General features: G+C 41.4%; 2 protein-coding genes across 3 annotated transcripts; one reads left to right on the top strand and one right to left on the bottom strand.

Annotated features, from left to right (window-relative positions):
* Positions 1-2,584: 2,584 nt before the first annotated feature.
* Positions 2,585-8,405, bottom strand: ptcd1 (pentatricopeptide repeat domain 1). The gene is made up of 8 exons (XM_030061073.1): positions 7,775-8,405; positions 7,540-7,680; positions 6,758-6,976; positions 5,740-5,841; positions 4,831-5,535; positions 4,600-4,716; positions 3,683-3,865; positions 2,585-3,089 (listed from the first exon to the last, which is right to left on the bottom strand). Exons 1-8 carry the CDS (start codon positions 8,225-8,227, stop codon positions 2,850-2,852), a joined length of 2,160 nt encoding a protein of 719 aa, XP_029916933.1. The 5' UTR covers positions 8,228-8,405; the 3' UTR covers positions 2,585-2,849.
* A 79-nt stretch (positions 8,406-8,484) lies between these two features.
* On the top strand, positions 8,485-14,415 carry LOC115365879 (stonustoxin subunit beta-like). Of its 2 annotated transcripts, none has more exons than XM_030061092.1 (4): positions 8,485-8,761; positions 10,599-10,668; positions 10,918-10,965; positions 12,260-14,415. In XM_030061092.1, exons 1-4 carry the CDS (start codon positions 8,723-8,725, stop codon positions 12,775-12,777), a joined length of 675 nt encoding a protein of 224 aa, XP_029916952.1. In that variant the 5' UTR covers positions 8,485-8,722; the 3' UTR covers positions 12,778-14,415. The 2 variants fall into 2 exon arrangements, with proteins under 2 accessions (XP_029916952.1, XP_029916944.1); XM_030061084.1 differs by having other exon boundaries at positions 10,915-10,965.
* The last annotated feature ends 341 nt before the right edge of the window (positions 14,416-14,756 follow it).

Raw genomic sequence — 14,756 nt, 5'->3', positions numbered from 1 at the left:
AGATGGCCATTGAGTCAGTGCATGCCACCATCTGCCAGGTCTCTTCAACCCACTATCTCTGCTGCATGCACTGACAACCGGTCAGACAGTCTTTTGGAGACAGATATTTCAACCTGTTGTTCTTAACGCTCATAGATAAGATGAAGAATTTTTGTTTTTTTTTCTGGTTTAGCTTACTTGCCTTTTCCTCTAAGTCCCAAGGTGTGTGCAGGTTTGTGTTTATGTTCCAAGCATGAGACATTTAAGTGTTTAGATTTTATTGTATATGATTGAAACTCACTGGGTATTTCAGGATTTCATGGATGTTGATTGATGTGAATATAATGTATAGTGGTTTCTCAATCTTCTTGGCTCATGACCCCTTAAAACAAACCAATGCCTGGTGGTGATGAATAGTACACCTAAAGAATGACCACCTGTTCAGGTTATCTCATTTGCTCAATTATCAGAGTAGGCATCACATTTTAAAACTGCACAGAATTTCACAATTTTTGCATAGAATTATTTTTTTCTTTTGCTTATGTCTTAATCATCTTGTGACTCCAAAAAATGCTGCTAACATACGGTATAGTTTGTAAATACTTCTTTGCAGTGTGGTCAACCTTCTGTACTGTTCGATTCTCTGTTTTCTTCTTTTGCATTTTGCAGTGACATGACTTGTCAGTGGATCCCCTCCTGACAGACACAGTATTTGAAAGGTGTCTCTGCATTGATACATGTCTGTAGAAGGGCTTGCACCTGAAATGTCATGTACTGGAAACATCAAACAGTATGGGAGCCAGCTCGAGTGTGCACTTTCTTTCCCTACTACATCCATGTGCACCAGATTGTTGCCTCTGGCTGTAGTTGGCACTGTGTTTTTGGAAATTTCTGTGGTTAACCCTGCGAAGTCTTTGCTTCAAGCCTTGTGTTATTCTTGGACTAATGAGGCACATATGAGGACTAGGCAGTGTGAATCAGGCTGAAAGGGCACCATAAGGCCTTCTAATATAAACCCCCCTCAGCATAATTGGGGTATCTCCTCACATTGTAATTGAATTGAATTGAATTGAATTGTATGCCTTTATTATCATTGTACAAAGCACATATTTGCATTACTGCCATCCTCAGTTCTGTCCATGCCTTAGAGTTTGCACTCTCTGTACATGTTGGCTTTCTTCAGGTTGCACAATTGTTTTCAGAGAGAGGCTCTTACATTAGCACCTGATACTCGACAATGTGGTGTCACTCCCTTTGTCAGACAAGCACAGCGATGCACAGTAAAACCACTCATAGTTATCTCATGGGGGCATCACTTCAGACCCACTTTGGCAGTTTTTATGTGATGTGGCAGTAATATATTTTAATAATTGCCACAATTTTTCGAGTCATTCAAGTTTTAGTAGACTGTGCACTGATGAAAATAATCCAAATAACTAATAACCCATGTATAAGAATAACTAATCTTTCTTTAAAGCACATTAAATTATTCTTTGCATTAAGTAAAACCCTCGAAGAATTTCTCAATCACTAAATGTGCATTCAGCCCATAGTGAGTGTCAGAATATGATGCTTTGACACTATCTCTGTGACTGGAGAATGATTATGGGAGAGGTATAAGGAATTTTGGCAGCAATCAAACTGAACAGAGCACTTAAATAATTCTCCCCTTCAAGCCATCAACATATTTCTGCAATCCCGACGCCTCACAGACAAATGCAGCTACTCAGAAAATTCAACCACTGACAAAGTTATGAACCATGATGATCAGATCCTTCCAAGAAGCTTAGGGGTGGAACGAGGACACTCATCTCCATTATTCAAAGCACAGGGCCTTACAATTGGATGTACAGTTAAACACAACTGGTGCATTCCTCCTATCAGTCATTTTAATTGTCAAACTTACAGCCCACTGGATATTCTGTATCTAACTTTCTTTACTTTCCCTTTTAGATAGATAGAGAACTTCATTAAATTTTATCTGGTCCCTTTCCCCAACTTGGATCCTTTGTCTTCATTACTTTCACTACACTCACTGTTCTCTTGCCTCTCTGACTCATCCCCGGCGCGATGCCTTCACTGTATTCCTTCATCTTCTCATTCTCCTCATTTGCATTGCTTTTTTTACATAGGTCCACTGAACTAAATCTTTCCCGACTCTCAGCCCCTCTACTCTCTACCACCTGTCCGGTTCTCTGCTTCCTCTGCATATAATTTGCATCAATTTCTTCAGGGGCTTAGGGCACCACATCAAGCTGTTGGTTTTCAGCTATTTTTTCCTCAGACTACCTCATTTGACCAAATACTGCTTACCCACTCAGGTGAATACTTCTATACTACTGACGAACTGAAGTTTGTAATGTGAGATTGGTGTCCAAAGAAAGTTAGTACCACTTGGTTCAATGCATATCTTATATTTGTTTTGTTTCAAATGTTCACCTCAACAACATGCATTTTGGATTCTACACTTTTAAAGTAATCTAAGGTTGACAGTTTACACAAGATGTGGTTCACTAAGCCAATTACTCTAACATTGTCACTTTAAATTGTCGTACAATGCAATAGAAAACCAAGCCTTAAGTTTCTTAGAGTCCAGCACTCAGTCTCAACGTTGCATATTATTTGCTTTATTTACCATGTTAATGAAAATAACATGAATCCTTTGGGTCATAAACACACTCACAGTACAATAAGTTAAGTGATGTGAGGCCACAAGGTCAATGAGGCAGTGCTTTGACCTGACACAGACAGAAATCCATCCAGTCTTACACAGCTTAATGTAAGCAGACAGGCATGCTATAAAGCAAGGGAAATGAGAATGAAGAGACTGTTTTAGCAGGTGCTATTACAACTGATAAAACACATTTATGTCACACTACAGAAACGGAGCTGCTCTGCTTGCTGCCTTTATGGGTACGATATCTCCTTGCTGCAGCTTTCTTATTCCTCTCAGACTCTGTCAGTCCATCAGCTGGTCCCTCCTGGTCGGTCTCAGCTTGTGGCTCTGCCTGCTTGTCCTCAGCACCCAGGGCAGGCATGGCTCTTAGCCACTGCTGGTAGTATCCGCGGAAACCGTCGATGTGAACAAGATAGTTGTCTCTGGTCTTGTACTGCGATTGAGAGGGATAACAGGCAGAGGAGTGAGAGGGGGAGAAGAGAAAATAACATAAAAAGAAAGGGAAAGTGGTGAGTGTATCTATCTATCAGCTGAAGAAAATCCAAACCTGCTGAAGAAAATCTATGTTGTAGACTTTTCCACTGACATTTAAACTTATTAAAATCCTAGACTGTGCAGAACCAAGCACAGAACAGATAAAAGCATCTGGCAGTTCAGGGTGAAACCACACTCCCAACTACTGACTGCCATAACAAGAAAGAGTTTTTGACAATGAAGAAAAGGGCTGAGGATCTCAGCTCTCATCAGCCTCAGTAGATCTCAGGTTAAGGGACTTTGCCTTCACTTTGGGAAGGCTAAGTTTTCCAGTCCCATGTCAATGATCAAAATCAGCAACTACTTACTGGAACTACACTTTAAGTCATTTAAGATTCATACACATATACTCATATTTATTGGTCTATGGGAGTGTAATACATCCACCAAGTTTGATCCATTGTATCCTTAAAAGTAAATAAGGTATGGACTGCTTATTTGGAACACAACAGCAGACACGACAAACATTCCTATGTACACTTGCATGCTCACCTGGTCATAGTTGGGTGGATATTGTGCAGCAAACTCCAACTGTCTGATGATGATCTCATTTGGCCACACACCCATGGCCGTCATGCTTTTGAGGAGTGTTCTAAGGTAGATGTAATCCAGTCTTCGAGCTGCATGGCCGATCAGAGCAGAGAACACCTGGACATTTGGCCTAAATCTCGCCTCCTACAAGTAAAAAAAAAAAAAAAAAAAAAAAAAGAAAAAGAAATAAATGTATGCACTGTGTTCAATTCATTCTTAAACTGCCACATTTCTTGGCCTGGATATGAGGAGGGCTATTTGTCCAAGCACTTGTACCTGATTTTGTTTCTGATGATTTTAAAAAGGGGAAATATTCCTTAGTTTCAGCTTTGAGTCATGTAGTTTCCTACCCCAGGAAAGTCTCATCTGCATAAATACTGTGTACATGCACCACTATCTCCCCTGGCCAGATACATGACAGAAAAGTTTGTTCACATTCCTGATGTCCCACCTGCATTTAGATCAATAGCAAATAAATTACAACTAGAAAAAGCACTTGGTAGACCACATATCTCCACCAACACTATGCAACTGTCAGTTCCACATGTTGGATATTTACCAGAAGTTAATCATGCCCACCGCCACACCCCACTTTGGCCAATCAGTGTGAAAAATTAATAAGTTAATCAGTTCCATGATCAACCTTTCCACCACATTTCATGCAAATCCATTCATAATGTTTTTTAGGTATCCTGCTAACACACAAACAGACAGATGGAATGGGGTGAAAAAATGAGCCCTGTCCAACTCTGTTGGCAGAGGTAATAATGGAAAAAGATTTCTTCCTTCCTTCCTTCGTCCACATGAAAATCATGTGAATTCTTTATTAAGGAAATATTCCCCTTTATAAATAATGAAGCTGACATTGCTGTCATCACCTCCATATCTTTCAGGAGCTGCAGACCATCTCTCTGTCGCTCACAGCCCAGTGCAAGGCTGCCATACGTCTGTATGTTCACATTTACATTTCGCTGACGCATCACAGCCAAGACAGCCTGGAAAGAGAAAGGAGCATTTAAAACTAGGCACACACACTTATGCAAACAAGAAACCCAACAGTAAACAAGGCTGCTGTTCTGGTTTGGTTATGGGTGAAGGAGTATTTTTACCTTTGCTCCATCCAGGTCGCCAGCTCTCGCTGATCGGCGAATCACAGAGTTGAAGAAAGCTACATCGAGTTTCACTTTGTACTGCTTGGCAACCTGCAGAAGCATCTGCAACGATTCTCTGCTCGGTTCCATTACATCGGCCAGTAGGGTTAGGGTTTTCAGGTCTGGACTGAGTCCATTATCTGCCATCTTCTCCAGGACGCCTTTGGCTCCTCCTATCACGGCCAGCCTATCAGACGTTTCATTCACAGTGCCGAGGGAGACCACACCGCCCCTTTTCCCCTCAAAAAAGTCCAATAGGTTAGGGGGCCCAGAATCACCCTGTAGCTCACAAGGCAGTGAGACATTTTCTCTTTCCCTGACCACTACCAGTTGGGTTGAGTTTTGTTTGCTACAGGGCTCCTCTTCTGCTCGAGGGACAATTTCATTGCCTGTGTTGTTGTGACTGAGTCTGTGACTGTGCTGACCAGGCTGAATTAACAGCTCTCTCTCCAGGAGGTCAATGTCCACTGGATCCTTCCTTCGTGACTCTGGTCTGACATTTGCCATGCCATCTCTCCCATTCTGACATGTCAAATCAGGTCCCAGCAAAAGGTCTGTGGCAAGGGCAAGATCACCAACCCCACAATCCCTAGCAGTTCGTAGGAGCAGGTTGTAATTCGTAGAGTCTGGTCGAATCCCTGATCTGAGCATCTGGCGCCAAATCTAGAACAAACACACAAATAGACAAAAGCCAGAAATGCACTGGAAGTGTCAGACATGGCATTAATGTTTCAAAGCTCATTCTGCAGCGCATCATACAATAAAAAAAAGTATGTCATGGGCATGTCAAAAGCTACACTGAGTGAATTTTACTCCCTAATATAACAAAAAATCCTAACAAATCTAGTTATTTGATTGTGGACACACCTGCAGAGCTAGTCTGAATCCTGCTTCTTTGTCCTTCAGACATGCCATCAGTAGGTAGTGAAATGTCTCCTGAGTGAGAGCATGGCCATTCTGCCGCATTTCCTGCAAACAAACACAAACACATGGACATACAAATCTAAAAAGCAGTTCATTGCATCATAGGGCTGCAAGTTCAACAGAGCCAGTCGACAAAACCTAAATGACTGTTATCACGATGGTGGTTATCAATTGGTTTTGCGCAGCCTGGCTTTCCTCAGATCTTATGTCACCTACTTCACTCAGGAGGAACAAACTGTTGTTATGCAGAGCTATGAGGAGGAAAAAATATATTACTGTGGCCGCAAGTAAGGCCAGAGAAGAATATTGGCAGAAAATTGCAGATCTTGTAAATTCGTAAGTTTATTTGTATCAATTAAACATTACACTCAAGAATTGCGTTTAGGACTCACACTGTCTTATAACAAAGCATACATGTAAATCACTGTAGTTTTGTCAATATAAAGTGAAATAAACTTAACTGATATAATATTAGGCCTGTGTCTGATAGACTTTGATTTCTGACCAGTGTTTTACAAGAGGCGATGCCAGCAGTGTCAGACGAACTTGGCAGCAAATAAGGAACAAGCATAGAAATATAATTCAAAGAGGGATGTAGCCTAGTTGCTATGGCTTATTATTCTTGTACTTGTACTTTGTGGATGATATTCAGTATAAAATTCAAAGGGTTAACAGATGTATTGCCCAAAGCACACAGGAAAAAAAGCCGATTTTAAGCCGAAGCTCTGGACAAAACCTTGCGTGGAGCAGGTTGTTTGCAGCAGACGTTACCCTGGCAACCTCTGGCTTCAGACTCAACACTCGCTAACCCATATCTCACTTCGTCGTACAGCCCTCAGGTCTCCATACCAAGAGTCTACACACACACACACACACACACACACACACACACACACACACACACACACACACACACACACACACTCACACACACACACAACTGCAGACACACAAGTCATACCCTGAGTGTGTGAATACAGGCTTGAAGATGATTGGTGACTGCGTGTGTCTTCAGAAGGGCGTGGTACGTGATGCTGCTCAGTGGATAGTTTTTGCGGCGAAGTTCTTGCTCCAAGTGCAGCGCCTGCTGAAGACCCGTTTGTTTCCATGGTGACTCTGCGCAGGCATTGAACAGGGCAGTGTATGTGGCATCTGAGGCAACTAGACCGCGCTTCTTCATCTGGAAGACATGCAAATAACAGTTACACAACCTCAATCTGAGGTGCGTTTGTGTGTTTACGCAAAACACTTATATCTGAAAACTAAAAAGTAAGAGGACACCTCAACATTAAAAAATATCATCTCAAACCAAAGTCATGTTGACGAAATAACTATTTTGTCTACTATCCTGTTAAATGTAAACTAACATCAATAAAATGCATACAAATCTATTTCATTTATCTTTTTTTATATGTAATGGGTAAAACAGGATGATGCTGGGGCAAAACAATTGGCTATTTTTTATTTTTTTATTTTTATTAAGAGCTAAGTGAATAGTTAATTTGAACGTTTCCCTGTGAGATTTATGATTTATTATTTTTATTACATATTACCTGCTGCAACAATAGCCTACCTGCAGTGGACATCTATCATTATATTAAACAATAATAATAATAAATTATAAATACATTTTAAAAAATCAAGTAAATGCGTCTACTAGACCTAACTAACCAGTTTGTTTACGTATTTATACAACTAATGAAGTGTCCTGAACTGTCAGGACCCAGGTGAGTGGATTCATACATCATTGTAGAGTCTGAAGGCCCTCTTGAGGTGTCCAGCACGGCCACAGCCTCCAATCAGCACCGAGTAGTTGTACTCCTCCGGCTGCAGCCTCTCTCCTCTCAGCATGTCTCTGCTGAACAGATCCAAGGCCTCCTGGAGCTGCGACAGGGACAGAGGGAGACAGATAAGCAGGAGAGAGCAAGGCAGAGGAGACACAACACTGTGTCCATCTGACCTTGTGTGTCAGACTAACCTTATTCTCCTTGATCAGCTTCTTGCACTGTAAGAAATACCAGTAAGGGGTGTTTCTACTCCCGGACTTCACAGGTTCACCCAGGTCTTCCTCCACATCGTCTTGGAATCGCAGATCCTGGGTGTCCGGGCTACTTTTCCGGAAAGACCTCCTGGAGGAGAAGTCAGCGGACAGCGAGCCGAAGCGGACGCCGTCCTCGGGCGGGGCGCTCTCCGCTGGGTCTGTCGGAGCGCCGGGAGAGGCCACATCTGCACGGGACGCGGCGGAGAAGGACACGGCCCTGGGGAGCACCTGCGTCTGGGCGACTGGCACCAACCACGGCCGCTGGGTGAGGGGTCTGCACGGCCCTGTGGAGGCCGAGGACCTCTTCGGGCAAAGACGGGACAGTCTGCCAACATGGGCCGAGACCTTCCTCCCATTTCTCACGCACGAACAAGCGGCAGACGTGAACATGTCGTCTGACTTTACAGGACGAAAATAAACAAAAGTCACACTGTCAAGCTAGCTAGCTAACCAGCAAACTAACTCCTCATGTGTAGTACCAGCTCTCACGATGACAAGACCAGACTAGTAGATGTCAGGATGTTAAAACCACTGAAAGAAAGCCTCTCAAGCACCAACGGGCTCCAGGGAGCCACAATTTGATAAGTTCAGGTAAACAGTAAAAACTTTGCGTCAGACGAATGGTTAATTAAAAACATCAGAAGTTGCTACAGCTGTTCGACTACATCCGTGATGGATTCACACGCCTGTCAAGTTGATGATGGCTGATCACTCCCCCTACTGGCCAGAGGTCATCATTGCGCTTCCTCATGAGAGAGAGAGAGAGGGAGAGAGAGAGAGAGAGAGAGAGAGAGAGAGAGAGCGCTAATTAAAGTGAAAGAGTCAAACTGTGTTGGGAGAGCAGCAGTAAAGTAAGACAGGACAGGATAAAAAAACTTCACAGCGATGGAACAGCGACTAGGAGCTCTGCCCACAAACTCTCTGGTAAAAAGTGTGTGTGTGTGTGTGTGTGTGTGTGTGTGTGCGCACGCGTCATGTACCGTTTCATTTCGCAAACCTAATATCGTGCTGCTTTAAATTTGACACTTGTAGATGACAGTAAATGCATTTGTCTTCTGTCAGTCGTGTGTTAAACTGTGTATCAGTCACTTCCTGCACCTCCTCACATGAAGCTGTTCATGAGGACACAGGCTTTTCCTCACAGTGAAGGACAGCTGGAGACAAATCTTGATGTTGGTCGTTAACTAAATATAAATTCTGTGAAGGGGTGATTTCTCTTGAAGTTAACTGTTGCAAATAGCCACCTATTATTTATTTATTTAGCTACTTTATTTATGATTGTCCCCCCCCACCCCCCCACCCCCCCACCCCCCTTACAGTCTGTGCCATGTAACTGTATTTTTGTGTATCCTGAGGCTATACAGAGGTGCTTTATTCTTTGTGTTTGTGAAAACTGCAACAGAAAGCATTAACCCATTTGGATGTTTATGAAAAAAGCTGAGATGGTCATGCGAGCTGTTAAGTGCAGTAAGACTTTGTTTTTCATTCCTACTTTTTATTTTCTAAACAAAGTTTGTTTTATTTTATCACCTGAGGACATTTATTTGTTTTAAAATTAGTGCATTGCAGACATGCAGATTTCAGAGCTACGTAAGCAAACAGAGACAATGCAGACAATAACATTTAGAAATGTGGTTTATTTTCACATGCAAAACAAAAAACATCATATCTGCATTATGTATTAGCCATCAGCCGCCCTGCTCTCTAAATATCGGCTATATAACTAATATTCCGAAATGCGATATTACTTTATGCAAAATGAATTCTGCATAGGCTAGTGCAAATATAGACTAGCTTTGTAAAATTATAGGGCCTAATGTAATGAGTGAGGCTGACTGCTATAAATATGACAAAATATACTTTAATCAAATGTCATTTTGAAAGATATTGGAGAAATTATTGTCCTTAGCTGAGTACACTGCAGCACTGAAACAAATTTCCTTCAGTTACATTAGAGAATATTGGATATGGAGGCTCGGTATTTGATTATGTACAGTACATAGACTGTACATCTTACATTCAAAATAAAAAATAAAAAAAAAATTAACCACTTTATTTTTAGTGTAGTGCCTCCAATTCAGTATTTCCACCCGACTCCTTGGTGGGAGCCAGGAGTGGTCGAACATGTCAAAACCCATCTTTCCTCTATGTTTGAGTTCATTAGCACGTCAGAGTCAATAGCCACCACCTGGCGTTCCTGTTCAGCTTCTGAGCAGCAGAGCGAGGTTCTGGAGTAAAAGTAAATAGCAAAATGTCACATAACTTTTTCCAATACTTTTGTCATCTAATGTGTTATTTTCCTGGCCTGCATCAGTTGGGATTGAGCCAAAGGGACTGATGCAGCCGAGCTGAAAAGCAGAGAGACAAGACTAATCTGTGTGTGCGCTGGTGCTGCTCCAGAGATAGTGAAACAGACAGTGTCTTGGTGGCCTCATATAATGTACATCTGAGCTTTTGTACCCGAGCGAGCTTGTTGATATTGGCATCGCATTATCAGTTTCAAAACAGAAAATTGACACTGATCCCCAGAAAATCCTCCTCCACATTGTCGCAGGCACCTTCCCTATCGTTTAGAGGTGATAGCTTTTGGAGCCTGTGTGTGTGTGTGTGTGTGTGTGTGTGTGTGTGTGTGTGTGTGTGTGTGTGTGTGTGTGTTATGAAAGATTAGGGGGATTAGAGTTCATATATTATGCCACTGAGTCACTGAGCAACACATTACACATTACATAACGTGCACAATATAACAACAATAATTTTATAGGTGCCAGACTTTGAACAAGACCAGCTGGTGCCACCCTCCTGTCCTGTGTCCACTTCCCCGTCCCAGCCTGGTACAGAGCGCTCACACCCACAACTAAAACATGTACCAACAGAGTACAACAGTGTACCTCGATGCTTACCACCACATAATATGCTTATTAACATGCTTTATATTGTTCAGATATCTTATGCCACAGTCTTATCTACCATTAATAGACATACTCAGCATTATTTATAAAATGAGGCCCTCTGTATGCATGTTTATACACCTTTTTGTGTTGTCTGTGTGAATATGTTGGTGTATGTCATGAAACCAGCAGATGTCTCGCTGCCAGCAGACCCCAAGACCAGAGCTGACTTCTTAAAATGTAAGTCTTCTAATCTCGAAACAACACACGGTGTCTGTCTACTGATACTCTCTACAGATCTTGAGGCACAAAAAGAGACAGGAGAAAAAAAATTAAAATCATATCCATGATGCAGTGTCCTGTGCCGTGTGACTTGTTGTGGATTTCAATTAAATCTGTAGGATTTGTTTTAAGCACGCACCCTCTAGTGGAAATGCTGTTTGTACGTTTTTGGATTAGCTCACTTGAGTGGGCTGCTGTGCATCACACAACCAGGCACCAGGTTTGTGATTCACATTCACATTGTGAGTCTTTGTTGGTATTACTGTAATTATATCTGTGTTGTGTTGATTTAGGCCTGTGTAAGTGCCAGGGGTGGGAATCACCTGAGACCTCATGTCACAGTGTTATTATAATACTTGGGTCATCGTACACGCTATGTGACACCTTAAATTTTGTGATCTAATGCATTACAATGTATCACTATCATTTAAGCTGAAAAAAAATATATATGTTTAAATAAAATTACCAAATTTTAATTATACAAGTGCCAAACTACACCTGCCAAATGACACCTCAGAACTAGAAGCAAGACGAGAATCACTTTAACTCAAAACCTTGTTTTTATTTATTGGCATTGTACTTGTAAGAGCTTTTACGAGAGAAATGTGATTAAGTTAAATACTGTGATTTTGTACTTAAGAGTCATGTTTTGAAATAGTAATACAGTATATTCTTTTTTGTCCTGAACTGAGAACTTGTCACCTCTAATCAGAGTGCATCATCATGCTCCCTGACGTCACTGTAATTAAGCTCAGTTGGGCCGAGAGAAGCTATGGAGCAACACGTTTTTTTGACCGATATATGTCAAAATTTTCCATGTAATTTTTGAGTTTTTCACCAGACGTTTTCAAATGAAGTTACTTGTTTGAGGACTTATTTGCGTGCATATCTTGCATGTGTTTCATTCACTTCCTTGTAGCTTTCTTGTGATGAGGATGAACTGGCCCCAGATTTCCACTCACACACTTCAAAACCCTATTAACCATCAGACCCTAACGTACTGCCTCAGACTTGCACCACAGACTAAACAGTATTACATAAACCAAGTAAATATCAATTCTTAACGTTACTGTGTAAGCGTAGCAGTGTGATGCTGGATCACACCCTCCTTTAGCTCTAGTAAGTGTGCACAGATTGTCTGAACAAACTGAGTCACTGGCTTTAGCTGCATCAAGTGATGGAGAGATTCATCAGTTTCTACATTTGTCCACATCTTCCTTTAATTTGGTCTCCTCCTGTTCTCCTCTCCCAGATTATGTTCAGCTCACCATGGACCCAAACACAGTGTACAGAGAAATGTGCCTGTCGGAGGGGAACAGAAAGGTGGAGCACATGGAAATAGTGCAGCCCTATCCCGAGCACCCGGACAGGTTCTCTCACCTTTATCAGGTGCTGTGTACAGAGGGCCTCACTGGACGCTGTTACTGGGAGGTGGAGTGGAAAGGCTCCATCGAAATAGCAGTCGCGTATAAAGATCTCAGCAGAACGGGCTATTACGATGAGTGTGCGTTCGGATGCAATGACAAGTCCTGGAGTTTGGACATTAATGAAAACTCAAAATGTTTCAGACACAATGATATTGAGACTGAGGTACCAGACCCCGGGTCCTGTAGAGTGGGCGTGTACCTTGATCATAAGGCAGGCACTCTGTCCTTCTACAGTGTCACTGACACCATGACGCTTCTCCACACAGTCCAGACCACGTTCACGCAGCCTCTCTATCCTGGGCTGTGGGTTGCAAACAGCGCTGAGCTGTGTGAACTGGAGTAGACACCCTCCTCCAAGTGGCCTCTGTCTCTGTCTCATCTTGAGCTGTTGTGTCAGTGGGTGACACCTCAGGGCAGTGGAGATGAGCATTATTACTTTCAGCTGGAATCTGAGTTGTTGAAAGACATCATGGGCTACACAGAGTATAAAGTGGTGATTATCAGCAGTCAGTGCCTCCACTACAACTGCAAACTATACACACCCACCCCCTGATTTACTAAAGGGCTGCAGTGGCACTAATGGTGGATAACAGGGTACAAAGTAACATTTATTTATGTATTTTAAGGGGTGTCAACTACAAAACACAAAAATGAAGGAGTGATTTATTCTAATGAGTATAATAGCTCCTTGTACCTTTTTTACTAACGGAAAACAGTTTATTTATCCCTGAATCGTGAGCACTATTTAGCATCCAGAGGAAAGGACATTTAAATTTAGGTGCAAACATGAAAATGATTTTTAAATCCATTTGCAGCCTACTTTGTTTTTCCAAAGTCAGTTCACATTATCAACTTAAAAAAGCAGAAGCAAAAAATTACATTTATTATTTTTAACAGGAAAGATGTGCATCTTTCAGTCATCCTGTTTAAATAGTGATTCTGGTATTCATATTGGCCAGTTGTGCAAAATTGGCCAAACTGGTGAATTTGGCACTGCTTACTTATACATCAGCTGTTAGTAAATCACTTGCTAAACTGATAATAGTTGAGCTTGCGGCCCTTATTTTTTTAGTGTAGTGTATTAGTGTAGTAAATCAGTGGGTCACTGCTCAAAATTATGCCAGCCACCCCCCCCACAACTGAACACTGGGGAGGGGATTGTGGATTATGGGGTCCAGCATTTTGATAATAAACCTCAATGGCCCACCAACAGGCCTGCGTGAGACTCAGCTTCATGCTCAGGGTCTCTGGGTAAAATTTGATGAACCTTTGGGGAATCATGTGTTTTCACACTGATACCCTATATCCACAAAAGGAAACTGATTGACCCACCGCAGCGCCACCAACAGGCCAAAAAGTCCCCAAGCTTCAAGCAGCAACATCTCAGAGTGCACAGCACACACATACACACACAGAGTCACTCAGAGCAGCTTGCACTAGTTATTACAGATGTCATGGTCACTGTTGCCTTATTTAATTCTGCCAGATAATATTTGTTTGCACACTGTAACTTATCACAATACAAATACTGCATCTGAAGTAATTTTGCTGAATGTGTCCTTATGGTGAAAGTGCAGTTTAACATAACTCTGTAATCAAAACTGATTCAGTTTTTGCTGGATTTTAATCAAGCGTAGAAGTAACTAATTACATGTACTCACTGTAATAGAGTAGCTTCTTTGTGCATTTGTACTTTTTCAAGTATTTTTGAAGTAAGTAATTTTACCTTTACACAGTGATGAAGTACATTTTTGCTGTAGATTTGTTCTTATGTAATTTTAAATCACATCAATCACCAAGCACAAATCACAAATCATGTCAGCTCTCCATAAGAAAATTAAAGTGGACTAAAATATATAATCAAACTGACTGACCCTTCAGTCTTAAACTGAAGGGTCAGTCAGCAAGAAGGAGAAGAGTAATCTGACTTTACTTTGTTTTGCACTATTTTGTAACTTCTGAAATTTTTCTATTAAAAATACAATGTGAATTCTGTACTGTTGTTCTTTTAGAATTGGATGGAAAAATCTATGTTCTCTTTTCTGAAAAGTAACTTGTAACTTTCACTCTGAGTGCATTTTGACATGTGTGCAGTTGACTTAATTGACTTGAGCAGATATTTCAATCAGCACTTTGTCATACTTAATTATCTGCAAAGTAACAGTACTTCTGCATGAGCAGGACGTCATAATGCTCTTTCCACTAACAGAGTTTAACTAAGATAAACAAAGCAAACATCATATTACATATTGATTATGTTTTACATCTTTGCCTGTGTGTATTGATTAAGTACATAAATACATTAAATGCATTCACACACTT

The sequence above is a fragment of the Myripristis murdjan genome, chromosome 1 (genome assembly GCF_902150065.1).
Source record: "Myripristis murdjan chromosome 1, fMyrMur1.1, whole genome shotgun sequence".
In the NCBI taxonomy this organism is placed as follows: domain Eukaryota; kingdom Metazoa; phylum Chordata; class Actinopteri; order Holocentriformes; family Holocentridae; genus Myripristis; species Myripristis murdjan.
The sequence above is the reverse complement of the archived record's forward strand: the minus strand, read 5'-3'. Positions and strand labels throughout refer to the sequence as shown.

Coding starts and splice junctions, on each gene's coding strand:
- ptcd1 (XM_030061073.1), bottom strand. CDS start 8,227: ATGTTCACGTCTGCCGCTTGTTCGTGCGTGAGAAATGGGAGGAAGGTC. Junction 5,842..6,757: donor CCTGTATTCACACACTCAGG/GTATGACTTGTG, acceptor GTTTGTTTGCAG/GAAATGCGGCAGAATGGCCA. Junction 4,717..4,830: donor GCGACCTGGATGGAGCAAAG/GTAAAAATACTC, acceptor TTCTCTTTCCAG/GCTGTCTTGGCTGTGATGCG.
- LOC115365879 (XM_030061084.1), top strand. CDS start 8,723: ATGGAACAGCGACTAGGAGCTCTGCCCACAAACTCTCTG. Junction 8,762..10,598: donor CTCTGCCCACAAACTCTCTG/GTAAAAAGTGTG, acceptor ATAATTTTATAG/GTGCCAGACTTTGAACAAGA. Junction 10,966..12,259: donor CAGAGCTGACTTCTTAAAAT/GTAAGTCTTCTA, acceptor CTCCTCTCCCAG/ATTATGTTCAGCTCACCATG.